The sequence below is a fragment of the Brachyistius frenatus genome, unplaced genomic scaffold, assembly GCF_029030835.1.
Source record: "Brachyistius frenatus isolate BFR_SWC_R1_liver_20210118 unplaced genomic scaffold, ASM2903083v1 Contig_2, whole genome shotgun sequence".
In the NCBI taxonomy this organism is placed as follows: domain Eukaryota; kingdom Metazoa; phylum Chordata; class Actinopteri; family Embiotocidae; genus Brachyistius; species Brachyistius frenatus.
In genome coordinates this window covers 5,726,730-5,753,669 of record NW_027210601.1, presented here as the reverse complement: position 1 = coordinate 5,753,669, position 26,940 = coordinate 5,726,730, and the positions used below count along the sequence as shown (strand labels likewise).

General features: G+C 42.0%; 2 protein-coding genes across 29 annotated transcripts in view; both read left to right on the top strand.

Annotated features, from left to right (window-relative positions):
• Window positions 1-4,255: 4,255 nt before the first annotated feature.
• fbxl2 (F-box and leucine-rich repeat protein 2) lies at window positions 4,256-20,301 on the top strand. Its single transcript, XM_069696044.1, has 14 exons — window positions 4,256-4,809; window positions 8,874-8,935; window positions 12,347-12,401; window positions 13,676-13,750; window positions 13,992-14,086; window positions 14,578-14,742; window positions 14,913-15,039; window positions 15,953-16,027; window positions 16,144-16,274; window positions 16,718-16,778; window positions 16,891-16,935; window positions 17,297-17,353; window positions 17,478-17,690; window positions 18,070-20,301. The coding sequence occupies exons 1-14, from the start codon at window positions 4,780-4,782 to the stop codon at window positions 18,175-18,177; spliced, it is 1,299 nt and encodes a 432-aa protein (XP_069552145.1). The 5' UTR covers window positions 4,256-4,779; the 3' UTR covers window positions 18,178-20,301.
• A 334-nt stretch (window positions 20,302-20,635) lies between these two features.
• Window positions 20,636-26,940, top strand: part of clasp2 (cytoplasmic linker associated protein 2) — a 57,027-nt gene continuing 50,722 nt past the window's right edge. For 16 of the 28 annotated variants that reach the window (XM_069695783.1, XM_069695746.1, XM_069695912.1 and 13 more), the window contains exon 1: window positions 20,636-21,576. In XM_069695783.1, the coding sequence (XP_069551884.1) occupies window positions 21,379-21,576 (198 nt within the window). In that variant the 5' untranslated portion in view covers window positions 20,636-21,378. The remainder of the gene's footprint in view (window positions 21,577-26,940) is intronic. The other 12 variants (XM_069695877.1, XM_069695871.1, XM_069695863.1 and 9 more) reach the window with 1 other exon arrangement.

The following is a 26,940-nucleotide window of genomic DNA, read 5'->3' as shown; positions in this document are numbered from 1 at the left end:
AAGGAGGAGAGAGACAGTGATTCACACCTGCACCATCTCAGAGAGGCTGGTGAGAATTATGTTTGCTGCAGGTGTCCAGAGGGAGCTCTGTTAGGGGACAGACACACATCCAGACATCACACAGGTGTGTAATCTCACAGGACTTCCAGTACACACCCATTAGGCAATCTGTGCTGTCAGAGTAAACTCACACACACACACACACACACACACACACACACACACACACACACACACACACACACACACACACACACACACACACACACACACACACACACACACACACACACACACACACACACAGATGTGCAACGTACAACCACAAGAATACTCTGAGTATGTGAGACCAATGACTTCCCATGTGACACATGCCCTGTCAGGATGAAGCGTAGCGCAGGTGTGTGATCAACTCAGAGGAAATCATTGGTCATAATGGGACACAGGGAATAATGGCGTTGTCTCCATGGCAACAGCCTCCTAAAACCTTCGTGATGGGATGGGGTCCAGACAAACAGGAACAGCTTTGAAAGCCAAAACTGAAGCTGCATCCAGGTAAAATATGGTTTTCGGAAAAGTGATTGACCGTGTGTGTGTGTGTGTGTGTGTGTGTGTGTGTGTGTGTGTGTGTGTGTGTGTGTGTGTGTGTGTGTGTGTGTGTGTGTGTGTGTGTGTGTGTGTGTGTGTGTGTGTGTGTGTGTGCGCGCGCGCGTGTGTGTGTGTGTACTTGCATGTGAAAACAAAATATGTCAAAGAAGTCTCTTCATGCAGAGCTCAGAAGAACATCCCTGATTTTATTTCTATGACAGTGCACTTTTCACATAAACCAGAGTATCTAAGAAGGTTGATTTAACTTGAAAACATATTGGAGATAAATGGTTTTCACTGGACAGTGAAAACATGTTTGAACCTACAAATACATGAGTGATTTAGTGACAGTGAAACATAATAATCTACAGCAGTTTTTAAAAACAGAAGTTTGCAGAGCATTTAGTACTAGAATAGTAACAAAGTAAATTAAAAACAGTGAAACAAACTAAAGAACACATTACAAACACAAATAAGGAGAGTACAAATAGAGATTATGGCCAAAAAGTTGCAACTATCCATATAAGTTTTTTAATATACTCAATGATGGACTGAATATAAACGTATTCACCCCCTTATTAACTATATAAACATAACATAAACATAACATAACTACATAAACATACTTGACCTCTATAAAAACATTGAGCGTGTAGCAGACGTGGGTCCATGTGACATCATTGCAGTTGCTGCAATCATCAGGACACATTCAACACTGAGCTGTCAGCCACAGCCGAGTCCGGATGAGAAGGGTGTGGAGCTATTCAAAGAACGTAGTTAATTCATTTGACTACTGATGAGAGATTACCATGTGATGCGGTGGGATGGGGTGGCACAAGGATAAAAAATGTGTTGCATGCAAATGAAAGATTACTTTTTCGCACAAACTTAACAAAATCTATTTCTTCATGCCAGTACGCACGCACAAAGTGTTGTCAATCTGAGCCTGTTACGCAATAATTTAGTGTAAAAGCTTTGAGAAAATGTCTGACAAATTGCATAATTGGCTGTGCTTGATCTCACAACCAGAAGTCCTAAATGGCTTACTATTGTATTAAAGAGGCAACAAAGCAGCTGTAGATCAATATTTTGTGTTTTGTATGTCGGATTTTGTTCATTGAGATTTTATTCAATTTCATGAAGTTTCATCTGCTGATTAGTCAGAGGCCACCTAATGTGTGATAAAAGACGGAGACCACACAGTTCCTAAATGATGCAAACGGTTACAATTAAGTGAATGAAATTCCAAATAAAATATGTTTTAGGAGCACGGTCAGTGGTGTACAGAGCTGTGTGAGCTGCATGGAGTCCAGGGGAAACAAAGTGAAAATCATCAACTGAGCCCTGCTTCAGTGTAATGCATCTGCTGACAAAGTTTCAGCTCCACCTTCCACTTCCTGGAACAAAAAGTTATTCAGAGAGACGAGTAAGCCACCAAATCTAACATTTTTGTCTTGTCTCACTACTAATTAATTAAAAACTAATAATTTTCCACACAGCTTGCTAATAACAAGCCTTTCTAAACGTCATCTGAGGGACAAAACCCATTAATCAAGGCTTAAATGAAAATGACAGATCCAAAATGTCAGGGCCTCTGAGAGGAGCCTTCAGAGAAAGATCACTGGCCGGCAGACAGACCGAAATAGGCTACATACCCCTATCAAGCTCCATCATTCATGTATGACTGAAGTTACGGTCACTGTAAGTTAAGTTATAATGTACAGTACTTTTTAAAAACAGAGGTTTGCAAAGTGTTTGTAGTATATATAAAAAAAGCAACCATTTAAATTATTAGAATAACAAGACTATGGGGTCAAAAGCAACTAGTAAATGATTGGACTGTGTAAGAAGCACTTGAAGGTTTTTTAATTTGAAATGGATTGAGTAGGATTTGATTTTTGAAACAGTGATGTATCAGCAACTGCCTCTGTTCATGTTGTTTTTGTCCCCTGTTGGAGCCACGCTAACATTATTGTAAGATTAATGTAACGCTATTTAGACTAGCCGCCTACGTAGTAAAGCAGGAAGGCGAGAACAGAAACTAAGTGCCCCCCTGGGTATGAAGGTTATTTAGGGCCATTATGAATCGTCCAGATAAAAGCAAGCGGACTAGAAGAGAGGAAAATTAAAGAGTTGAATAAGACAGGTACATTAGATACAATAAAAAAAATACAAAGGCACAAATATACAAGGTTTATATACAGGTAAAATACACAGTTAAATATGGCAAAATTAGAATGTAAATGCAAAATATTGTGGTGTGCAAAGGGTTAAATGGTGGAAAATGTAATAAAATTCGGTCCAGTTCAGGGACTGCTGGCTTGTTGAAGGCAGATGAGTAGTAGTTAAAGTAGAAAATCTCATAAAATGTAAATACTCAAGTAAAGTACAGTGCAAATCATTTGTACAAGTCCTACTGCATGTTCTAACCCATATCCATAAGGTTATGCAGTATTACATCCTGATATTGTCCTTGTCACTGATGAAAAGTGATTCTGCTGGCTGCTTAAGAGCGCCCTCTAGCTGTGGAGATGGAAAACTTTTGCAAAGATATTTTGTCCTGGATCTAAAACTTACACTCCAGTCTGTCTGCAGCCCTGTCTACAAAACCTGCAATAATAAGAACTATTCAGTCATTTTTACTTAAACATTGTAAACAAAAAACAACAACAACCACAACTTATAACATTTAAATTATTTTTATAGCATTCAAAATGTTATGAATTGAATGAGGTGTTATCTTTTTGTGTTATACACAAATAAACATACTACGACTATTATTAAAGAGCCATTGTTGTGAAAGTAGCCTTTTACACTGCATGACAAGCAGGAGTTAATTTAATCTGCAAACACCTCAATAGCTTATTATTATAAAATGTCTGTTCATAGTTGAGTCCTAAATACATCAGAACCCTTAGAACAAGTAGAACAACATCTGTCAGTACAGTAAAATATTGGCTCTTTTGTAGATCATTCCTACAATTCATTAAAGTTGATAGATTTATTAACTTTAAAACAGGTTGAAATGGTCTTTTGTGGTGCAAAGTTAAACTTTAGGACCCCATTACAAATGTCTGTATAAGGTTGAGGTTTTCATCAGCTGTATCTAAACAAACTACAACACAAATGCTATTCATAGGTTAATGATGTTTCAGTAATTCTACATTTACAACACTAAGATGTATTTATTTTTTGAGGGGGGGGGGCTTCCGGTCTAATGAGTACTTTTACTTTTGTTACTTTACTGATAAAAGATTCAAGTAAAAAATTTTAATGCAGGACTTTTACCTGAAATGTGGTATATTTTTCACCTCTGTAATACAACTACTTTTCCACCACTTGCCAGTTTACATAACCACAGGGGAGTCAGTCCGGCTTGTTTTGGGTGGCAGGAGTTACCGATCTCTACGGTAGAGGAACTCTCGGGTCAGGCGTTCACAGATGCTAAATGTTTCCTTCCATTTAATCAGAACCGCGGGTTCTTGTCAGGTCACGTCCCGGTGCCGTTTTAGCCCTCACTGGTGAATCCGGTTAAACGGGCCCCGTCGTCGTACTTTTCAAAAAAAAAAAAAAAACTCCGCAAGACCCCACAATCAAAACAAATCGACCACGCGTGCTTTTTCCCGCAGCAGTGACGTCACGTTGGCCCTCCCCTTCCACCGCAAGTAAACAGAAAACAGTGAGGGAAGCGCTCGTGTCAGCCGCCGTACGTGCGTTTGATGCGGGAAATATGCGGCGAGATATGAACGCGGACGTCCACCGAGCGTTTCCCGTGTGTTTTTAGCAAACTTGGGAGATTTCGGAGCCAGCTAACTCGTGCTGGAGCGATGAAGGGAGAGGCGGAAGTGAAGTCACTTGACAGACCGTCCATGTTATTATTGTTATTTTGGTAGCAGAGCCCTGTGATGAGACGGGCTGGGGAGCCGCTGGTCTCCGAGACAACGAGCGTTAACGTGACCGCAGGCCGCCCCGGACCGACACCACCCTCACCACCGCCTCGCTGACCCGGAGACAGGAGCCTCGCTGGCGGCTGGGGGGTGGGGGGCGGAGGGCGTGAAGACCCAGCTTCAGCTCGGCTCCTACACACTCCGAGCGACCAAAAATAAAACGGCGACAAAAACAATAACGGCATTCGTCAAACGGCTCGACTGGCGGGTGTGCGGTGTGTAGCAGGGACGCGCCGCCGCAGACATGAACGGTATCACCAAGGGCCGGTTCGAGGTATGACAGAGGGAGTGGACCACCAACGGTTAAAATGTTTGTTTCTAGTAGACGTGGGAGTCGTGGGCTTGTATAAGCAAAGTGTACGTGTGTGTGTGTGTGTGTGTGCGTGCGTGCCGTGCTCCTAATTTTACATGCAGTCAGGAGCTGAGGCGTTTTGTTGGTCAAGGGTAATCCGAAATCCTGTTGTTGTCCTGCCGCACCAGTAGACAGCGACAACATGGAGCTCACAGGACTGCGGGACAGGAGGGCTGTGGCCGAGGATATCAGGGCCGAGGCTGGCTGCCGCTGTCGCCTGAGGTTTCAGGCTTTCAGGAGGGGGACCGAGGGGGGCTGCAGATGGACAGCGGCGTTGTAAATACGAGCAGTCTGGCAGCATTCAATTAGTCATCACTTGGGCTTGGTCGACAACACTGGAAAAACCTGTGAATGACAGGTGCCACAGGAGGTTTTGGTAGCTTTCTGTGTGACACTGCTCCACTACAGGTGCTCAAGAAGAAGTAATGATACCGCAGATCATGCGAGTGCTATGAATTATCATGGGTCCTCTCACAACCTTCCCACATATCCAACAGGAAAGTGGTAAACACACTATCCTCAGCATAAGTAGCTAATACTTCAAGGTAAAGATACTTCTTTTCCAGTTTAAAAAAAAAAAAAAAATTTTTAGTTGTGTCTCGAAGTACAAGTACTGCAGTATCAGCAACATGTTTTTAAAGTATTACACATAAACTCATAATGCAGGCATAATGAGCCCTTTCAGTGTTATAAAACTGGGTGTTATTACTGATGCAGGTTCTGGGGTTTCCCTGCTTGGGAGGGGGGGGGTTGGTGGGCAGTTCTTTGACCAAAAACTGCACTTTCAAGTAATTTTGGACTATCATCTTTACAATATTTATTAAAAAAAATTCACTGTCTGCCATTCAAATAATAATTACCAAACATTGGTAAATCAAAGGTAAAGACATAGTTGCTTAGGTGCTGTGAAAAAATGCTTGAGAGCTGCACTTCAGTGTTATAATGGTAGGAAAAAAAACCATGCCTGCTTTTTTATTGAATTATATATTGACTGTGACAAATGCAGATCCAACTGTTGTGACTGCAGAAAAAAAACTTCATATTTGATGTGTAATGGTGATGTGTTCTGTATACTATCGTAGCATATCGCCTTACTTACAGTATTACAATTTATCCCAATGTATTGAATGGTAACCCCTGTATCACGATTCTTGCCAATACACAGTTCTAGTTTGACCAATAATCTTCTTTTATAGGGACACATTTTTATTATATACAAGTAAATTTCATGCTGCGAAGTCAACAGTGTCCACAGCTGTCAAATTCATTTTGTGGAGTAAAAAAATACAATATTTAGAGTTAAACTATGAAGCAGCATAAAATACAAACTCCCAAGTGCTTCAAAACGGTACTAAATACTTAACCACTTTCCACCATTGATCAGCTGCCTATAATGTCACAGATTGCTTTGAAATGTAACTTTAACCGGATATGATAATGACTGTGTTTTCTCGTGTCAGCGTTTTCTTCATAATTGTGTATAAGTGTTAAATCACCAGGTCCGACTGGTCGTAGGTCCATAAAGCTGTGAGCATTTGAAACACAGAGATTGTTGGGATCCTTCGGGGCTTGACTTGATGGTACTTGACTTTCCTCAGTCAGGTGTGCACTTGTGTCAGGGCAAGTGTGCGCGAGTACGCGTGAGTGAATCGGACCCGAAGTGGTGCTGATGTGTTGTTGCCATATCGGTGGATTTCTTAACACAGGTCTAAGCTTCTTAGATGAAAACCAGCGTTTGGTGGGAAACAAGCTGGAGTGGCTGTGTGTGTCAGAGTGAGAAGAGCGCAGGGTTAGAGAGGAGAACCTGGGAGGGGTTGACAAAACCCCTGATATGATGATTTACATTCAACACCTGGCACAACCCTTTGTTGTTGTTGCATTGCTGCCCCGAAACTAAACACACTGCGTGACCCAGATTTAATTTCTTCATGGTTGCTTTAACGTGGCTAAGAAACTCCCAACCCGAGTCACAAAAAAAAGCAGGTTTTCATGCCGACTTTGTTACACACTGTCGAGGAAAAAGACTGCAGAGAGGAGCTCCCTGCTTGGGAATGCTGCTCTTCTGGCACCAGGAACGAGGGCACCAGCCTGCTGAGGTGATAACATTAATGAAGCACGCATACCAGAGGTGGCTTTGAACCTAAATGTCATACTGATTTAAAACAGAATCCTCATGTTGGATCGTTTGAACTAGCAAATTTTCAGTATTTTTCTTTGATGCATGTCTTAGATGATTATTTGAGTATCCCATTTTTTGATGACTACATGTATTTACATAACCTAATGGGTTACTTATTTCAACAGGAATATGAATTTCCATACGTTCAGTGAGTCTGGATAGAGCTAAACTTCTGTAGATCTCATTACACAGTAAAACTGTATTTAAACCTCAACATGAACAGATTACTTGGCCCATGTTTCATTTTGTATATAACCCACTGGGTTACATCCTGGCCTTTCTGTGTTGTGTGTAACCATGTGTCTGTTGAAGTAGAGGTCAAAGGTGAGTGATGTGTTGCAGAGGTGGTCTGGATTTAAGTCTAAATTTAGTCCTAAATCCTAAGCCACCTCTGTCTTTGGAGAGACGCTGAGTCAATATGCTGTCTGTTGACAGGTCAAGTTCTCTCCCTACCTTTCAGTGGGTCCAGTGCTCTACAATTAAGGACAATTTACTTTACTAAGCCGATGCAGTTGCGACTGCGATCATGCATTATTCAGTTCAGGAGTGTGTGTAGGTTTAGCTGTATCCTGGAGCTATTATTGGGTATAGCTAATCAATAGGTCCAGATCTGTCTTTCAAACCACTTTGTCTGCGGTGTTGTTACCTGAGCAGAGATGTTAAAATTTAAACCAGCTTAGTTAATCTTTGCTGGACTTTAAATGGACCAACTCCCTCTCTTTTGTCTTTTTGACCCCACTTCCACCCAATAGCCTGTATCCCCCTCCTCCCTCCTTTTCTTTCGCTCTCGGATTTTAATTATGACCTTTATACATGTTTTTCCAGCACTGTAGAGCAGTTTCTTTGTTTGCCTTTGTCTCTTACTTCCCTCTTTCTCCCAGCTTCCCTCTCCTTTATTGCTTTCTCCTTCGAAGAGGTTGCATCTGTCATGGAGCGAGCTGCACCCAAAGATGGTTTCTCAGAATCAACCATTTGCTCGTCCCGTGTCTCATCCTTGCTCCCCTTTGTGTTTTCACATTTGGGCGTTTGTGTTTGCGTGTGAAACAGCAGGGAGTCCCCCTCATTAGATACAGTTTCTGAGTCTTTGAAGATACAAATGCATCACTGGCAGGATGCGTGTCTGCAGAGGCTCAGCGACTGTGGGTGTTTGGCGTAATTTAAATTCATGGCTGAATGCAGCCCACCTGATCTAGAATGTTCTGCCTCTGTTCCTCACACAGAGAGGTCTGACTTGAATCACCTGCGAGTGTGTGTGTGTGTGTGTGTGTGTGTGTGTGTGTGTGTGTGTGTGTGTGTGTGTGTGTGTGTGTGTGTGTGTGTGTGTGTGTGTGTGTGTGTGTGTGTGTGTGTGTGTGTGTGTGAGTGAGTGAGTGTCTGTGAGTGTTTATGTGTCCTAGTCAGCAGATGGCCAGACATCCAGCGAGTAGACTAATTGAGATAAGCATGCCAACAGGCTGACCAGGCTAACAGAATTATAAGCTTGTAAGGAGGGGACATGGGAAGCCAAATGCAGCTCTGGTGTGTTTATTAGCATAGCTTAAGGAAGTGATAGCTTATTTCGCAGTAGTAACTATGAACATAGTGGAAGGGTCTATTTTTAGTGAACACGTTTTGAGTTGGTGACACAAAATGATGGGATCCGCAGGCTCAGTGTAGGTCTGTTTGCTGTAGTAATCTTGCTGTAATATAATAATAATATCATAATAATAATATCATAATATTTTGATTTCTCTTGCCATTGTAATAGCTTGTGTCTTGTTGGTGTCTAATTGCATTTGTTGTTGCTGTTTATCTTGTTTCTCGGCAGGTGTTCTCAAACAGCGATGAAGCCCCCATTAACAAGAAGCTCCCCAAAGAGCTTCTTCTTAGGTAAGATTGATAATATTGAACCGCCCCATTAACACACACACACACACACACACACACACACACACACACACACACACACACACACACACACACACACACACACACACACACACACAAGCACACAAAATATAACACAATATACCCTGGGACAAGGGCTTAAGTCAGGTTTACTTATTAGCTGAAGCAGCCTTGAACTGTAGGTGTGTATGGTTGTTTTGTCATTAGTTGTGTGTGTATGTTGTGTAGGTGTCTGTTTTTGTATGGTGTGTGTGTCAGCCACCAGTCTGAAATGGGATGCTGTTCACTGTGTGACCTACAGACCAATATTTTGTCCCGCAGCAGCTGCACATGACCCATAAATCTGACATCACGCACACCTGCATGTACCTCTGCAGACAAACTGCATGTTTGTGTGTGCTTGTGTGAAACACTCCAGGGCCTATGCAAACTGTATGTCTGTGTATGTGTGCTATAAATAGCTCATCTTAGCTGGTGGGGAATTCCGCAGTGCTGTGCTCTTCTGCACTCCATCTGCTCTCCACAGAGACTACCGGTGCACCCACGACCACCAGCACACTTTCACTGGTGGACAGAAAAACATGTTCTCACATGCACTCGCTTGCTCCAACACATGACCTACTGTCACATGTGTCATGTTGAGACAGTTACACAATCAGCTGTGAGAGAGACTCATTGTGGTGGCAGTAAATCTTGTTTTTAAACCGTGGAAAGTGGGTTGACTGGAGCTTTTTTTTAAGCATCTAATTTTGTTTTATACCCCGCCTCTACTTTACACAGTGGGGGGACATTATATTGTCCCTTCAGCTATTGTATAATCCAGTTAAACGTGTGTGTTGAAGTTTTGAATGCAAAAACTGAAGCATCGCAGTTATTAGAAACTTAATTCAAAATTGGTTGTGATCTAAATATGAGTGGCCACCAGATGATTAATGGAATAGGAAATAAGAAAAGTATCACCCTGAAACTCAAATTTAGATTTCTTTTTCACATTCTCTGATCTTTGCTTTTTTGTGGTAAGAAATAAAGGATTTTATTTATCTCCATCTCTCCAAGCCATAACGTTCAACACAAGCTTCTATTCTTGATTAATTGATTGGTCATTTTGTCAATAAAAGGAGGCCAAATGTTAAAAAGTACCGTTATTTGCTTCTTCAACCAAAACCCAAAGATACTGAAATACAAAAAGCCTAAAATCTTCTACATTTAAGAGGCTAAAACCAGAGAATGTGTGGTACTATTACTTGAACAGTGACTTCAATGGTTATTTGATTATCAAAATGGGTGGTAAATTTCTTCCAATCAATTGATCAATTAATCAACAAATTAATACATTACCTGTTGCAACCCTGAGTTGAAACAGTCTGTAAGGTCTAAAGGAGAAACTCGTCTCAAAGACTTGACTTGAGATGAAGAGTTGCAAACAAACAGGTGTCACTCGCCAGAGAAGGTTTGCAGCGACTGGAGAACATCGGCCATGTGTTGTGTTTGGCTAATTAATTTGTCAATTTGATGAATTAGCGTTCTCATTAGCATTGCTGTTCAGGTCTAATGTCTCGGTGTGAGCGAGCCCGAGTGCCTGACTTGTTTTTGGTCTTGTCTGCCTCTCAGCCGGTGCAATAACAGCTGTTATCTAGGCCAGTGCAGCACAGATATAAACTGTTAAAACTGTGCCGTGGTATAGAAGAACCTTGTCTGACAGACAAGCCTCGGAGAGAGTTCAGAGCGGTTCACGGTCCTCTTACCCAGAAGCACTGACTCAGCACCCAGCACCAACACCAACACCCAAAATTCACGTCTGAGTTGTTCCTATGGCAACCAGTGCCAGACTCATGGCGAAGGCTCGACTCTCTCTTATCTAGCCATGCTTGAAGGGCCAGGTGTACATTTTGTCAACAAATTGGACTGTGCTCCATTAAAATTCTATTTTGCAGCTTGTGTGAAAAATAGGTACACATAGGCAGGATTAAACAGAGCAATCAAAGGCTTTTAACTTATTTTTTGTTCTGCCTGTGTTCAGTGCAGACAGCAGTTCTTTGTTGTGTGTGGTAAAGTGAAAAACATACATTACTCATGCTGTTACATCTCTGAATTTGGCTGTATTGTGTCCCTTTCTTCCCTTTCTGTTAATTTTCTGTCCATGTCAGTGATATGATCTGACTATATTCAGCAATACGTCCTCATTTAAAAAGTCAGTGTTGCTCTTGGCTGTTATTCTTTTACTACCCGTTAGAGACATCAGAGTGGTTAAAACAGGACTCGTCAAATCAGATTGACTGATTGCTTCCATGCGAGTATGATTAACAGAAACCTCCAGCGCATAGAGGGCCTCTCTCACAAACATAATGGAAAGTCAGATTGTGTTTGATTAAAACAGACAGCCAATCAATGATCAGCATCACGGCCATTAACCAGTTATTAGAAGGCAGATCGATGAGTGGGAGCTTGATTGGTCAGCTTCTCTGGTGGCCTGCAACCACTCCAAGGACTGTGTGTGGTGTGTGGTGTGTGTGTGTGTGTGTGTGTGTGTGGTGTGTGTGTGTGTGTGTGTGTGTGTGTGTGTGTGTGTGTGTGTGTGTGTGTGTGTGTGTGTGTGTGTGTGTGTGTGTGTGTGTGTGTGTGTGTCTGTCTGTCTGTCTGCCTGTCCATGCGTCCATCATGTCACTTGACATGTTGATTGTACACGTGTAGTTTGTTGATTGTACGGGTGTACTCCCTGACGCAAGACTCTGATATAGATTATACGGACATGTCCCGGCATGCCCCTGGCCTTCCACACATCAAAACACACACCCATTGTTTGTGCCTATATGAAAGAAACAATGGCCAGCTCCTGTTTCCTGGGGTTAAAAGGACATTCAGACCCCAGCTGCACTCACAGCTTTGCCACTACACAGCTTTGGCAGCATGACAGTTCTGTGAATACCTCAAATTTTCTATAGATTGCCCCTTTAAGTCACTTCTGAGTAAACTAACAGGCCATCTTATCACTGAGAGGAGGTGTGTATATTTGGTTTCACATATGTTTGTGTCCTCCTGTACATGCACATACAGTACTGTATGTTTGTCTGTCTGTGGCCTTGGCTGTCTGAGTGCCAGAGATTACTCATTGGCAGATTAATGGATTGAGCTGACCCTGTAGCCTGCTGCATGCAGCCCTTTGTGGCTGATCGGCCCACAGCTCAAACACTGCCTGTCTGTGGGGCTCTCCTGCTGCTAACCAAACACAGGGGATTGTTCTGTTCTCTACAGACATTAAAAAAAAAAAAAAACATACATTCATTAACACATAGGGAAAAAAATATTCACACATAAAGCTTAGCTGGAAACAGAGCTCTTTGTCTGATCACTGATCCAAGTCAAACTAATGCTCCTTTTTGTCTCTCTTTCTAGAATATTCTCCTATCTGGATGTGGTTACACTGTGTAGGTGTGCCCAGGTATCCAAGGTAAGCACCTCCCTTTTGACCCTTCCACACCACCCACTGAGGACTTATATGTTCATTGTTTAAAAATAATGGATTGATGTAATTGTGAACTATGGTGTGGTTCAGTTATAACTGGTTTACAATTTCTGAATTCTCTAGAAATGTCTATAATACAGTGCCCTCTGCTGGTTTTGTTTAAGTGGTCCACTGCAGCTGAAAACTATTTATGAATGAGGGATCTGTGAATAAGAACAAGGCTTTGGCATGTAGACTGTGAGTGCATAGTTGTGATGGCAGCAGTTCTTACAACTGAAACACTGTTTTCCTATAAGAAAATTGCTTGTTTTTTTCCCTTTCATGTCACAAAGCACAAAGTAAGTTTTTATTTTCTATGATAAGTGTAAAAACAAGTCTGAGTTGTTTTAATTTTATGTTAGTTTATCTCTTGTCTGTTGAGCTTCATGCATGTATTAAATATACCATGAGTTCCAACAATTGTTCCTTATTATTTTATTTATTAATCAATTCATTATTTTGGCTTTAAAGTACAGCTGGACTGATATATCAGATATATATTAATGATATATATATCGGACAATTTTGGCCTATGACCGACATATCGATATTGATGTATATGTTGGCCAATGTAAACCTTTTTTTTTACAGAACATAAGGCAGAAGAAGATGCTTTGGGGAAACTAGAAATGGTTCTGTTTGTGTGTTGTTGTTTTTTAAATTATTATTCAATTCCCAGTGTATTGTAATTTACTGTTTCAGTGCACTGATATCTGTATGGAAAATAAATGTTAAATATCCTGCCTCCATTAAATATATTTATCACAAGTGTTAAAAGTGTTTTATGACCACATTTACAGTGTATATCAGCTGATATATCAATATTTGTTTACTCCCTAATATTAATATTGGCCCCAAAGATCCAGTATTGATTGGGCTCTACTTTTTCAAAATCCAGAAGCAGTGAGCAAATATAATTTCCTAAAGCCCAAAGTGTTGTCTTCAGGTGTCTTGTTTGTTTCTGACTCACAGTCCAAAACCCCCAAATTTTTAGTTTCCAACAAAACCAAACAAGGAAGAGCAGAAAATCCTCTGCCAGAAAGTGGACATAGATTATGTGTACACAAACCCATTGGCTTACTGTACACTCAGGTTTGATCCACTACATTCATCAATTTCTACTTCATGTTATGATGAAAGAGTCAGCATTCACCTTCCCCCACCTTTGTGTGACCCACTTGTCTGGCTCTCTCTTCATGACCTGTCTGTCCTCCTCTCAGGCGTGGAATGTCCTGGCCCTCGACGGCAGTAACTGGCAGAAGATCGACTTGTTCAACTTCCAGACTGACATAGAGGTGATGGGCACGTTTGTGAGAGAGAGAAGGGGAAAAGGGCGAGGGGTTAGAAGGGACAGTATTTGTGGGAGTGCGCTTGCCTGTATTTGTTGCCTGTGTATGCGAGTGCTCGTTGAGTAGCATTATCCAACCCAAGGCTTAGTGCTGGGTCAGTAGGCTTTGGTGCCGACTGTGACGTCACAGCTGATCCTCTGTCTTTTGGTCCAAGTCATGTTTCTCTCTCTGTCCCTGTGTGTCTCAGGGGCGGGTGGTGGAGAACATTTCAAAGCGTTGTGGAGGCTTCCTGAGGCAGCTCAGCCTCAGGGGCTGCCTGAGCGTTGGAGATGCCTCCATGAAGTGAGATTCTAATTATCTCTCTGACATACATATAAAGTGTGCTTCTGCTTTGACTTGTACAAAAATCCTCTTGTTGTCGGTTTGATTACTTTCTGCTTTTGTCCCCGTGTGATTATGTTTTAAGTTTAAGCGGCTTGTGCTTCATCATTCCCAGGGGACTCTGAACTAGGAGCTCTTTTCTGATTCCATTTAATCTCACTTGACTGTGTACACGAAAAAGACCAACAAAACAAAAGAATCATGGTGGTGTAATTTTATTTTTGCATGAAATTGTTGTGTAACTTGGAGATCTCTATCACCTCTATAAGCAGTGGATTTGTACAAGTACAAGCTGCTCTTTGGAGAGTAACAAAAAGAAACGTGCAGGAGTCTCCCAGGGGCCTGTAGATGACTGTGTTAATTGACTCCTGAGCAACTCCCAGCATCTGACTTCATATTTATTCAATGAAGCGATTCCCATTCTCCCTCTTCACTGTTAATTTGTTTCCCAGGACATTTGCTCAGAACTGCAGAAACATTGAAGTGTTGAACCTGAACGGCTGCACCAAGATCACAGACAGCACCTGCCTCAGCCTCAGCAAGTTCTGCTCCAAACTCAAACAATTAGATCTCACCTCCTGCGTGTCCATCAGCAACCACTCACTCAAAGCCCTCAGGTAGCGCCCACACACTCAGTAATGCAGTGGCCTCTTAAACACACACAGCCTTCACATTAACCCTGTGTTCCCCAAGCCCTCACACACACTATATTCGTCTTACTCTTTTTGTTTAAAGGAAATAATGAATATATTCATATGTTACAAAAGACATATCTCCATTTGCTCAGTGATGGCTGCAGAATGCTGGAGATGTTGAACCTGTCTTGGTGTGACCAGATCACGCGTGATGGCATTGAGGCCCTTGCCAGAGGCTGCAATGGTTTACGAGCACTGTTCCTCAGAGGCTGCACACAGGTACAGTAATGGTAGTTTGCACATGCACACATACACACACACCAATTTATTTTGTTTATTTCAGGGCATTTTAGGGTATTTTATGCTCTTTATAAGAGGCATTTTGATCCTTTCCAAAGTGCTTTTTTCCATAGCATAATATAGATTATTATTGTTAAAAAAAAGACTATAATTAAGGCTGCCCTCTCCGTGTTTCACATTTTCATCATAAAATGTTGTGATAAAACTGTTTAAAATGGGTAGACTGGTTAAAACATGATCCTCTCTTGCTTCCAGATTTGTTTCCTGTTGCTCTACATGTTACTGTTAACACGGTCCTCTGATGGTATTCACAGTTCACAATATTCTTCAGTTGAGGAAGAATTAAAAACATCAGCAAACTCAAAACAAATACATAAAATTAAAAACCAAACTGCTACACCGCACACTTCTTTTCCCGGTCCTGAAAAATCTCAGCAGACCTTAACTGAAGACAAACGTGCTCTTTTCCCTTCTTGCTGTTCTTAGCACAGTACATTTTCCACTATATGGTATTTGGGTGTTTTACTTGTATTTTACGTATCTTACGGTTGTTTTTTCATGAGGTGGTTTGTGTTGGGCTGGCCTTTTATTTTTCTGATGCCCCTTGAGAGCCCACATTGTCTTCAGGCTGTGTTCAGTTGTTTTCTTACTCAAGTCTAGTCTATTTTTCTTGCATGGAAAAAAACCCCATTAAAACCCCATAAATTTGAGGCTCACAAGGGGACAGCAGTTACATGTAAATAACAATATTGATTAAACTCATTTAAGAAACAGGGACAAATTGAACAAAGGGAAATTTTAGTTTTCAAGACTCATTTAAATCATAAATTACATGCATAAATTATAGATTTCTATCTTGATTGAGAACTGTGCATCTTTTATTTTATTCCAGCTGGATGATGGAGCATTGAAACACCTGCAGAAACACTGCCCAGAACTCACCATCATCAATATGCAGTCTTGCACAGTAAGGCAAACATCTGTGGGATTGGTGGGGAGGGAGAGACTGATAAAAATGCAGGAGGGATGGCTCTGTGTGCCTCCATGTTTTTGTGATTTATTTTGTGTGTCTGTTGCCTCCAGCAAATAACAGATGAAGGCCTGGTCAGTCTGTGCCGAGGATGCCACAAGCTGCAGATCCTCTGTGTGTCTGGCTGCAGCAACATCACTGATGCCTCTCTCACTGCACTGGGACTTAACTGTCCCCGACTCAAGTAGGGAACACGCACACACACACACACATGCGCACACACACACAAACACACATGCACACTCACGCACACTCACACAAACACCTGTTCCACTATATTTCTCCAGGAAACATATCTCGCTTCAGTATCCACAAAATACCCTCATACATCCAGACAATGTGATTGCTATGATTTCCAAAAAAATTACTAGAATAATTATATTTATTTGAAGTTTTTCATGTAAATTGAACTACTTAAAAATACCATCGTCATGTGAGTTGTAACCAAAAAAGTACCCACTGCAGCCCACTGTGTTCTGCAATGATCTTCAGTACCCTTCCTCAAATTGATGACTTACTGTTGTTGTTCAGTTAGATGCACAACGAGCCACAATAACTCTACAGTGTTTCCAGCTGCACACCACTCCGAGCGGTCTTCACAAGTTTTGTATGTGCCTCTGTTCTCAGGATCCTTGAAGCTGCACGCTGCTCCCATGTTACGGACGCTGGGTTCACTGTGCTGGCCAGAGTGAGTTTCATTTTGAGTTCTCATATCTGCAAACCTTCACTTAGGCCAACTATCCATTTTACCTTGATGTCTCTGGGCTTTTCTCACAAAAAACATCTGTTTATCTTCTCAGAATTGTCATGAGCTTGAAAAAATGGACTTAGAAGAATGTATTTTGGTAAGAGAATTTGTGGTTTCTTTATTTACTCCTAAGATCATACTCAGCTAATTTATGATGCATATAAAATTACTGACCTGTTTGTCTGAGTCAACGTTAGATTGTAAGAAAAGGACAGATGTGATTGTGTGCATGAAAGGGTATTTTTATTTCCAAATGGGGAAGTGAGCACTTCTGTTACGTCAACATTTAAATCACTTTTGACAGAAAGTAGAAAGGGAGACAGAGAAGAATCTAGCAGCAGGATTCAGAGCAAGACATGAATATGCATCACATGCCCTCAAAGACTTGAGAACTGAGCCTCTGAGCTGCCCTTAGACATGTGAGAACAGTACGTTAATCAAGCTTGTCCTCTCCTCAGGTGACAGATAACACCCTGGTTCAGCTGTCAATCCACTGCCCTCGCCTGCAAGCACTGGTAAACATTTACACCTGCAGGTCTGAGTTTGTGCCAGCTCCTTTCTCGGCCTGTCTGTGTGCCTGTGTGAGGTTTAATCCATCTATCTGTGTATCTTCAACCTTGTCTCTTGTGCCCCGTACAGTCCCTGTCCCACTGCGAGCTAATCACAGACGATGGCATCAGAGCTCTAAGCAGCAGCACCTGTGGCCAAGAGCGCCTCACCGTGGTGGAGCTGGACAACTGCCCCCTCATCACGGATGTGACCCTTGAGCACCTGAAGACCTGCCATCGCCTGGAGCGGATCGAGCTCTATGACTGTCAGCAAGTCACCCGGGCTGGCATCAAACGCATCAGGGTCAGTAGTAGACATGTTGGAAAAATACACGCTGATTTTGGGCACGAGTCTGATCTTCTTGGGCATTGCATCGATGATTTATTAAAACTTACCTCTCTGCTCTGCTTTTATGTAAAGATCATACAATTTATCTTGGCTTTAAAGGAATTGTAAGTAAAAAAAAATAATAATAATAATAATTCTGCATTCTTGCCAAGATTTAGATTGGAAAATCAATACTACTCTCGTGTAAATATAAGGATACAGCTGGTTTGCTTACCTTGGATCGATTTTGATATTTTTTTTTATCTTTTCATCTAACTTCGGACGTGTCTGTAAACATGATATATTTCTGCCCTGACCATATACCCTTGAATTAATGCATCTCTTCCCTACACAGGCCCACCTTCCAGAGATCAAGGTCCATGCCTACTTTGCCCCAGTGACACCCCCACCCTCTGTACATGGAGGTGGCCAGCGTCTGTGCCGCTGCTGCATCATCCTCTGACAGTGGAGGGCCAGGGGGGGCCACCTCTGTTTACAGGTCCTGCTGCTCTGATATGGGCTGATACTGGGTTGGGGGTGGGGGAACTGGGGCAGGCGTAGGGGAGAGGAGGGGCTGGACCCACTCACTGCTCCTGATCACTGATCAATACACAGACTGATCGCCTCTGATCCCTGATCAGTTGAACCCGCCCCTTCTCTCTCCTCCTGCTCACCAATCAGCATTGCAGCAGTCTCGGGGTTATGACGTGGATGGGGTTGGAGGAAAGAACACGGATGGACAGACTCTACTCTCTTTTTCTCTCTCTGTCTCATTCTCTCTTTCTCGCTGTAAAGACAAAAATAGGTTTTCCTCTGGAGTCTGCCCCACACCCACAACCCCCCACCTTTGGGCTTAAATGACTGCATCTGGACGACTGCGGGTAGGGAGGGATCTGAACAGTGGAACTACGAAGCATCATGTTCAAGCTAAATAAAAAAATGATGATATTGTCATCTTGGACAGCAGTTCACTCTGTGAAGTATCATCTCAACCAATCACATGACACCTCTATGTGACCATCCTGTGATTCATTCTGCTTTGACCAATAGACTCACAGCATGCAGGGAGAGGAGAGCGGGGCTGTGGGTGAAATGCAGATCTTCTGGATATAAACAGTGAAGTTTTGGCACAGCCAGCTCAACTCTGTGGTGTGGAAGAGTTGGGGGGGGAAACAGGAAGTACAAAATGGGACATGTGACATATTTGTGCATCTGTTGAGATTTTTGATTCTGTTTGTACAAAGAATGTTTTGCAATGGAAAAAAGAATTACACTTATGGCAACTCACTCAGCACTTGGGGAAGGCCAACAATTTTATTTTTTTTCCCTTTTTTCAGTGCTTATTGTAATTGTCCATGCCTGTCTATTCAGAGAGGGAGGTATGCTTATCTTTCTTTTTGAAATGTAAAAGAAAAACTTGCTGTTTGACAAAAAAAGGACCTATGATTCAGACCCTCAGTGTCTAAAAGCATTATGTTGACACTGTATGCTGCTGGGATGAGTGGCCTCTTCTCTGTACTGCGTGGTTGTGTTGGCTTGTAGGCCCTGATCCGATCCTGTCAGTAGCCCTGTGCACTAGCTCCTACTTGACAACTTTGTTTAGCAAGAATTTGTTTACCTCCAGGATTAGGTTAGCACCACAGACTAACTTGTTTACATCAGTAGGTTTTCCAGTCTCCCTACTATTCAGAGTACTAAACTGAATAGTTCAGTAAGACTGATATGACTGTGGCATACCCACTGTTTTTAAGCGGACTGTGACGTCCATTATTCAGATTTAATGCTGTGTGTATCTGGATATCAATCAGGGCTAATGTTGGTGTAACTTTGCTTCAAGAGTGACATGAAAATTTGTTTAAAGCTAAGCTAAGAGGTATGAGACTGTGAGCAAAGGCACCTCAACTTTTTGACAATCACATGAATTTATGTATTTGAAAGTTGATTTAGTATAGTTTTGTGTAATTGTCAATTTACTGATGATGTAGGATGTAACGAATTGGCTGTCTTCTAGCTTTAGGCCCCATGAATAATTATTTAAAACTTGAATTTGACACAAGTTTGGTGAAATCTGCCAATCTATTGTATTCAATTGGTCACCAACAAATTCCAACTCATCCAATCCTCCAAAACATGTGACAACAGAGAAGTGATGACTGGAAAGCCTCAGAACCAACAGTTTATTTCATTCTATACAGACACTCCCTCTGATCACCAGGATCTCAACCAATATCTGTCTCGCCATGCAGATTGACTCATGTATGGAACATGACTACACCACTTCAAGCACTGAAAATACAACAAAGTAAAAGCAGCTTGTAAAATAGTGCTGAACAAGACACTGGCAAGTGCTGTGTAGTGCCAAGTGCTAAAAGACTGGGGAGACTGGCAGGACTGTGGATAGGACTGAAACATAAAACGACAAGACAGAAAGAGGAAGGACGACTCGGATACATAGCTGACTTGACTGGCTGTGATACTAATGCCCTCTGTTTGACAGCTGTTTTAACAGTTTTATGTTTAAGAAAATAAAGAAATAAATGAAAAAATAAAACAAATGAATAAATAAAAGTGACTAATAGTAAATGTGGTTTGTCTCTGCAGTGTGAAATTTTGTCTCCTTGTGTGTGAAGGGGCCTGCTTCTTCAGTAAACTGCGGCAGATTGGACACATGCTCTGCGGCAGGTAAACCGCTAGATGTCCCCAATGAGCCATGTAGACGGCAGACACGCCCACATATACAGTATAGTTTGATTCTTGACTCTTGTAGAAAACAGAAATGATCTAAACGTAAGTAAGTACACGCATATATTTTAACTTCGTAAGTGTATGTACGTCTATATTTAACCATGATTGTGGTTTGCATTATATTCGTTAATTTTACATTTTACATCAGGCATTATGCCGGCAAGCTGTGCGGCGCCCGAAGACCCACCGGCCTGGTGGTTGATCGGTTGCGCCTCCTGGTGAACCGCAGTCCCCGGCAACGCATTGAGCGCCTCTTAACGGGTTGTTGTGTTTTTTTGTTTAGAGGTGGCAGCGATTATTCCTGGATTAAAGAAAAACCAGTTCTACCGCGGGACTGGAGTTGAGGACCTGGTGCGGAAGTTTGGCGCAACTTTACCGCCGACGAAGCCGACAGCTTTAAAAGCCCGCGGTCATGGACTAGAGGAGCGCAGCGGAGCCAGGCGGCGGGCCTGCGGATCACCAACGTCCAGCATTGTTTGGGTCGCTGTGCTAACGAGCTAAGGCGCTATTTTTGTTAGCATAACAGATAGCAAACCGGGGGGTGGGGGGGTGCTTTGCTTGTTTTGATGCAGATATATTGCTGGGATCCACGAGAGTTACACGTTTCCTGAAGTTTTGCTAAATTTAAAAATTAAAAAAAAAAAAAAAAAAAAAAACTACTAACAAGCTTAAGTCTTTATCGTAACATACAAACTTGAGCTTTTGATTTGGGCAGAGGGATAATTTTTTTTTTTTTTTTTTCATGGGATTGCATGTTGATGATTAAACATCGGCTAGACGCAGTCCAGACAGCACAGTCTCTCTGCCCCCTCCGCGGGACTACACTTCGCATCGCGAGTCCTTCACACCCCGTCCCACCGAGAACAGTCTCCTGCCTTCGGCCGGCTTCAGTGGCTGGCCACACGGCACTGAGTGCCCAATGGAGGAACATGACAACATGGACTATTTTTACCAGCAGGTACAGCAGAAGGACGTTACCCGCAGACTGCAGGTCGGTCAGGACCTCATTGACTACCTGAGCGACCCGCATCGCTCCTCGGACGTAGATCAAGACAAGCCCCGGCTGGATAAGACCATAGACGAGTTAGCGGGATGGGTGAACTCCAGCAATTTCAAGGTGAGACAGTCATCGTAAAAGCATATCGCAGTGTCACTCTAGCAGCCATCCTCGGCCTGCTCATGAATTATTTTCCACCAGCTTGCCCGGTGAACAGGAACATAAAGGGGGAGCAACGGAAAGAGATAAGCCATTTGGAGATGTTATTGCCTTCCTAATGCCAAAAATACTATTTTATCCTATTTGAATCGCTTCAACTAAGAGGCAGTTTCTTATCAGACCGAAACCATCTCAAAAGTCTCAAGATGCATTTGCGGTTTTATGGGCATGTTCTTTCAAAACCGAGAGTAAAAAACAGAAGGCCGTGTTTCTTTTTTTGGAACCCTGGAGACTAATGCTGGATCATAAGAGGCAGACCTCTTTTATTTTCATCCCAGTGACAGAGGTACTTTTACAGGGCATTCCTGTGGTGTGCTAGGGTTTATACTGTTGTTTTGGCTGAGACTGTGTGTCTGTGTTAAGGAGACCCATTGTCAGGACTGTAGACTGCTGGAGCACTGGGGTGGGATGCGATGGGGGAGGGGTTAGAGCAGTCATTGTTATGCTTTTTCTCCATCTCTTTTTCTCTCCCCTCTTTTAGACGCTCTTCTTGCTTTTCTCAGATGTTCTATTCACTGTCCCTCTTGTGTCCTGTGTGTGGTAGCCTTGTCTGCACTCTTTGCCATATCTCAGAAACTCAAGAATGTGATTTTAATTTTTTTTTTTTTGCTAAATCAGCACTCCAATCCAGACAGCCTGTCATAACAGTCTGAAATCTCTTTTCAAGCTGTGCTCAAACGTGTCTCCCGAGTTGCTTTTTACACTGATTAAGGTGGCCCAGGTCACTCCAGACATTAAGATGTGTCTTGAGTGATTTGAGGACAAGTGGACAGCTCTACTTACATATGCAAATGCACCCAGGATGCATCTCTGACCCACTGATCAGATCAGACCCACTGATCAGATCACTCAGACCATGATTACTCAAAATGCATCCTGGGCCTCAGTGGAAGGGCCAACTACTCAACGGACATCTTCTACGTAACTAATAGAAACAATATTCAACAAAATAAATATCATGCGTGATTCTGCAGAGTGCATCTGAACTGTACAGAGAGTGGGAGAGATTTACTCGCAAGCTTAAAACTGAACTGGTGGCCATAAAGCTGCTGTTTAGTGACCAGAAACACAGGCCTTCTCTGGGTTTAGTTATTTCATTAATTTACTTCATCTATAATTTGTTTATCTTATCTATAATTTCTGGTTCAAGTTGAGAACTTCAAACTCTACTATTCAGACATTTACAGTTTACCACGTAATGAGTTGTAAAATAGAGTTTTGCTGTGTATTTTCAGCAAAATATGTAGGAAGACAAACCATCTTGGCCCGGCTCTCCTGATTCACTCAGTTAATACTCCTCATCAGATTATTTGTCTCTATCTAGCGTGACATGCATTTCCTGCATCCATGTCATATTCATAATGTGAAACTATGACCCAAAATTGACTATTTCTAAAATAAAACATATCAGGTCAGGGGTCAAAAGGCTTTCAAGAAAATCTACACAATCATCATAACATCATAAAACAGCGTTTATTTACTATTTTTACACTTTTTAGAAAGCTGTTGTGCTTCATAACAAAGTGGAAATAACAGAAAAAGAAGTGCAGCGGGGATGTGGGAGGATTTGGTGTTTTATTACGAGCAGTTGAGATATTTTTTATGACAACATAACTTGGAAGAATAGCAGACAGTAATTACATACAGATGTGAAATACATCATAAGTAGGCACATTAGAACGACTCTCTGGGTGAGCAAGGATGTCTCATTTTGTTAATGCTGTGTTTAGTTGCATATGAAGCGGGAAAGGTAGATTCGATCACAAATGATCAATTCTGATGTACTTTGAGCTGTCCACTTGTAAACGGATCACCAAGGATGTGTGTTAATGTCCGGTGTGAACAAGGAAACTGTCTGCACTGCCATGCAGAACTCAGCAACTCTGTAAGAGTCTTGAACTTGTGTGTTCAGCATAACAAATCATTCTCAGCTTCTTGAACACACATCTCATTTGACAACTCTCCTCCTCAGCTAGTTGTGGAAAATGCTCATTTGTCTTAGTTGTCATAATCTGGAAAATGAATATCCATTTACTACCAAGAAGCTGATAGAAACTGAGAGACTATGATTGTGACGAAAATAATTGTCTTTGCAAGTTTTAAGCGGACCAAAGTAAAGTATAAAATTCTGCTATTTCTCTTGTTTTGATGAATGAAATCTTCAACATTAGGGGCACAATTTACACCCACAGATTTTTTTTTTTGCAACACCTGAAACAACTTCGAGGTGATGATCAATGATGGAACTGAAGATATTTGATGAAAATAGGTTGAATTTTTGATTTCAATTAAAGTTTAGATTTAAAACATCTTTCTCTGTTAGGAAAAAAATCTGGGATTTACATGAAAGTTTGCAGTTTATCTGTAAAGATGAATCAGGAGATGTTCAAAATACGGAGACCTTTGTAAAACTGAATTTGCACTCTTGTTAAAACACTGAAGAGAAAGTGAATGATTTTGTATGGTGCTGAAATATTTGTAATGGCAGCTCCTGATGCCATTATTAGTCGTGGCCTCTCGCTGTCTGCCTCAATGAGCTCCCTCATCTGTCATAAGCTCACATTGTCCCTGTATGTGGAGGGCATGTACAGTAACTGGAGCTCTGATCAGTGCCGGCGATGATGTGCAAGTGATTTGTGACCCCCAGAGGCTTTCATACAGCAGGCTTTGTAATGTTTGGCTCCCTATCAAACAAAAAGGAAGGAGGAGTTAGTTGTAAGCAAGCTGCAGAGTCAGCACAGAGAGACTGAAGAATGGAGAGAGGATGCAGAGTTGAGATGAGACAAGAGACTTATTTAAGGGCTCATAAATAAATTTTAGAGATTCAAAGTGTTCAGAAAGGAGGACTGTCACACTCGGGTGCTTCTTAGGAATGGATGACATGCAGTATTTCTTCTTTCTCTTGGCTGTATTGCTCTCTACTTACCTTCTGTGCCCCTCACTGACTCCTTTTTGATTAGCTTCATCCTTTTCCTTCTTCTCTTGTTCAATGTACAGAAGAGCAGATTCACCTCATACACTTTGCTGTAACTATATTACAGAGGCCTGTGTGATCCGCAGATAAAATAAATTTTGCATAGATGCAGCATTTATAGGCAAGCAAGTCAGGATGACTGGACACTTATGGGACTGATTGACGGCTGATTCTTTTGATTTGTGTAATTGTGCTTAATTTAACATGGAGTGCCAGACATGCTGAATTATTTTGCCATGAAATGAGATGATACACTGAGATTACAGTATTGGTTTGATTATCCTAAAGTTTGCAGTTCGACGAACTACCCACCTCGGCATCAGTATATTCATACGTCCCTTTTAAATAATGAAAATATGTTTATTGTTAGCCAACTCTCTCTGCAGGTGCTTCTTGGCAAAAAAAAAACTTCCAGTGAAACGAATTAATCACAGCTTTTAGGGGGAAGCAGCTGCAGGAACTGTTGAACTGCAGTCAATGTGATTGACTTGGCAACAGGGAGGGGTCAGGTCTGACAATGGTTTTAATCTTTTTTGGGAAATTTTTGGTGCTTTATTATCAGTGAATTGTTAAAATCCCAAAGCATGTGGTAGCACTTCACTTAGCATTGCTATGAGCCAGGAGAAATCTTGTTATAATTTAAATATAACTTGGCCAATATGACGAGTAGCTGGAACCAAATGCTTGGCTTTTTTTGCTTGATAAATGACTGACATATAAAATCAATTACCTTAACCGATGGCTGTTGATATTCTGTTAATGGACTAATCGATAATCGTCCAATTGTTTGAGTTTCCATCTCTGCACATTTTGCCTACTCCCAGGTTGCTGTGTGAGTTTTGGCCCTCCTTTTTTCATCCAAAACTCCCTTTAAGCTTCTCTAGAATCCAGTACATGGTATGCAAATTAGCAGACTAAGCCACCGTACGCCCCAACCTGAACCTTCACAAAGAACCATTCATGCGGGGCTAAATGTGTACTGTTTTTTTTCCTCCAGCATACCTCAGCCGCCCGGATGTTTTGAAGCTTGCAGTCTGGAGATGCTGTAGTGTGTTTGTAGATTATGTTTCTGTGTGTGTTTTAATATTTCTGGGTGATACCTAAGTGCCCATTTGGCCAATTTATTTTCTCTCTGATTTCCTTTCTAATTTTCTCCTCGGCTGTAGTCAGGCTTTTCACTGCTGCGGGTCCGTAGAGAACCTCCTATCCTCCTCATTTTCTCATGTCCAGAGTAGATAACAAGACCAGTTCCTTCTATCTCTCATACTCTTTCTCCTCCTCTCTGTCACCCCGAGTGAAGATGCCATATGGTTGTGGGCGCCAACTCATTGGGGGTGCTGGGTGGAGGAGGGGGAGAAGAGGCCTGGGGGCTGTTTCCATCCTGTACAGTTTCTTCTTTCTCCTGCTGTTTTTCCTCTCTTCCTCGCCCCACCCCCACACCTAAATTAGGTCAGTATGAAGGAGTCATCATATTGACTCGGGGCTCATGTTTCTACTCCAGGTGATTTATGTTTTATTTTTTTCTGTGGTATTATTTGGAGTTCATCTCTGTTTCCTGTTTTCCTCATCAGCCCCTCCCCCCCACCCGTTCTCCCCCTCTGTGTTACTGCAGTTACCTGGCTCTGCTCTTCCTTTGACTAAAATAGGGAATAAACTGCAGTCTGACTCGCCTCCTCGGTCTGGAGAGTAATGTTTAAAGGGATTTTCTTTTTGGACGGTTCAGTTTTACCACAGCGCTGCCAAAACAAGCATTCCAGGAGCACAGCGCAGTGTGGGATGTGATCCTAATCAGAAACACAGTGGAAAAACTCAGCTCTACTGCTAGACACAAAAATCTGTCTACCTCCCCCCTGCTAGTCATGTCACAAGCCAATTTTCCCCATGAGACTGGAGCGAATTACATCAGCAAGAGGCAATAGAGAGGAGTTAGGGAGGGGCAACTATCAAGGTTGGCTTTAGCACAAATCATGACCTCACGCATGATGTCACCAAAACATTTTACTCCGCTGGACACTCTCTAGTTGTTATGTTGATATCCAAGTCATTTGATTTTCACCACATTTCTAAAGTGCAAATCCGTGTGTGCTTCCATCAGCTGATGTTATTCAGGTGTTATAAAGAGGACACAGCGGTGTTACATAATCAAGAGAGCCACAGCTGTTGACATACTTGGAAAAAGTAAGCTATTAACCTTTAAATAACATTTCTATGCTCGATTTAGGCTACGAGTTATCGCGTTTTGTCCATACTAACGCATTTTCAACCAGTCAGTCACCATACTTTAAAGCAGC

Excerpts from the sequence above, each read along its gene's own strand:
- fbxl2 (XM_069696044.1), top strand. The coding sequence starts at position 4,780 with ATGAACGGTATCACCAAGGGCCGGTTCGAG. Across the intron at positions 14,743-14,912 it reads CACTCACTCAAAGCCCTCAG|TGATGGCTGCAGAATGCTGG; the intron begins GTAGCGCCCACA and ends CCATTTGCTCAG. Across the intron at positions 17,354-17,477 it reads GCCCTCGCCTGCAAGCACTG|TCCCTGTCCCACTGCGAGCT; the intron begins GTAAACATTTAC and ends TGCCCCGTACAG.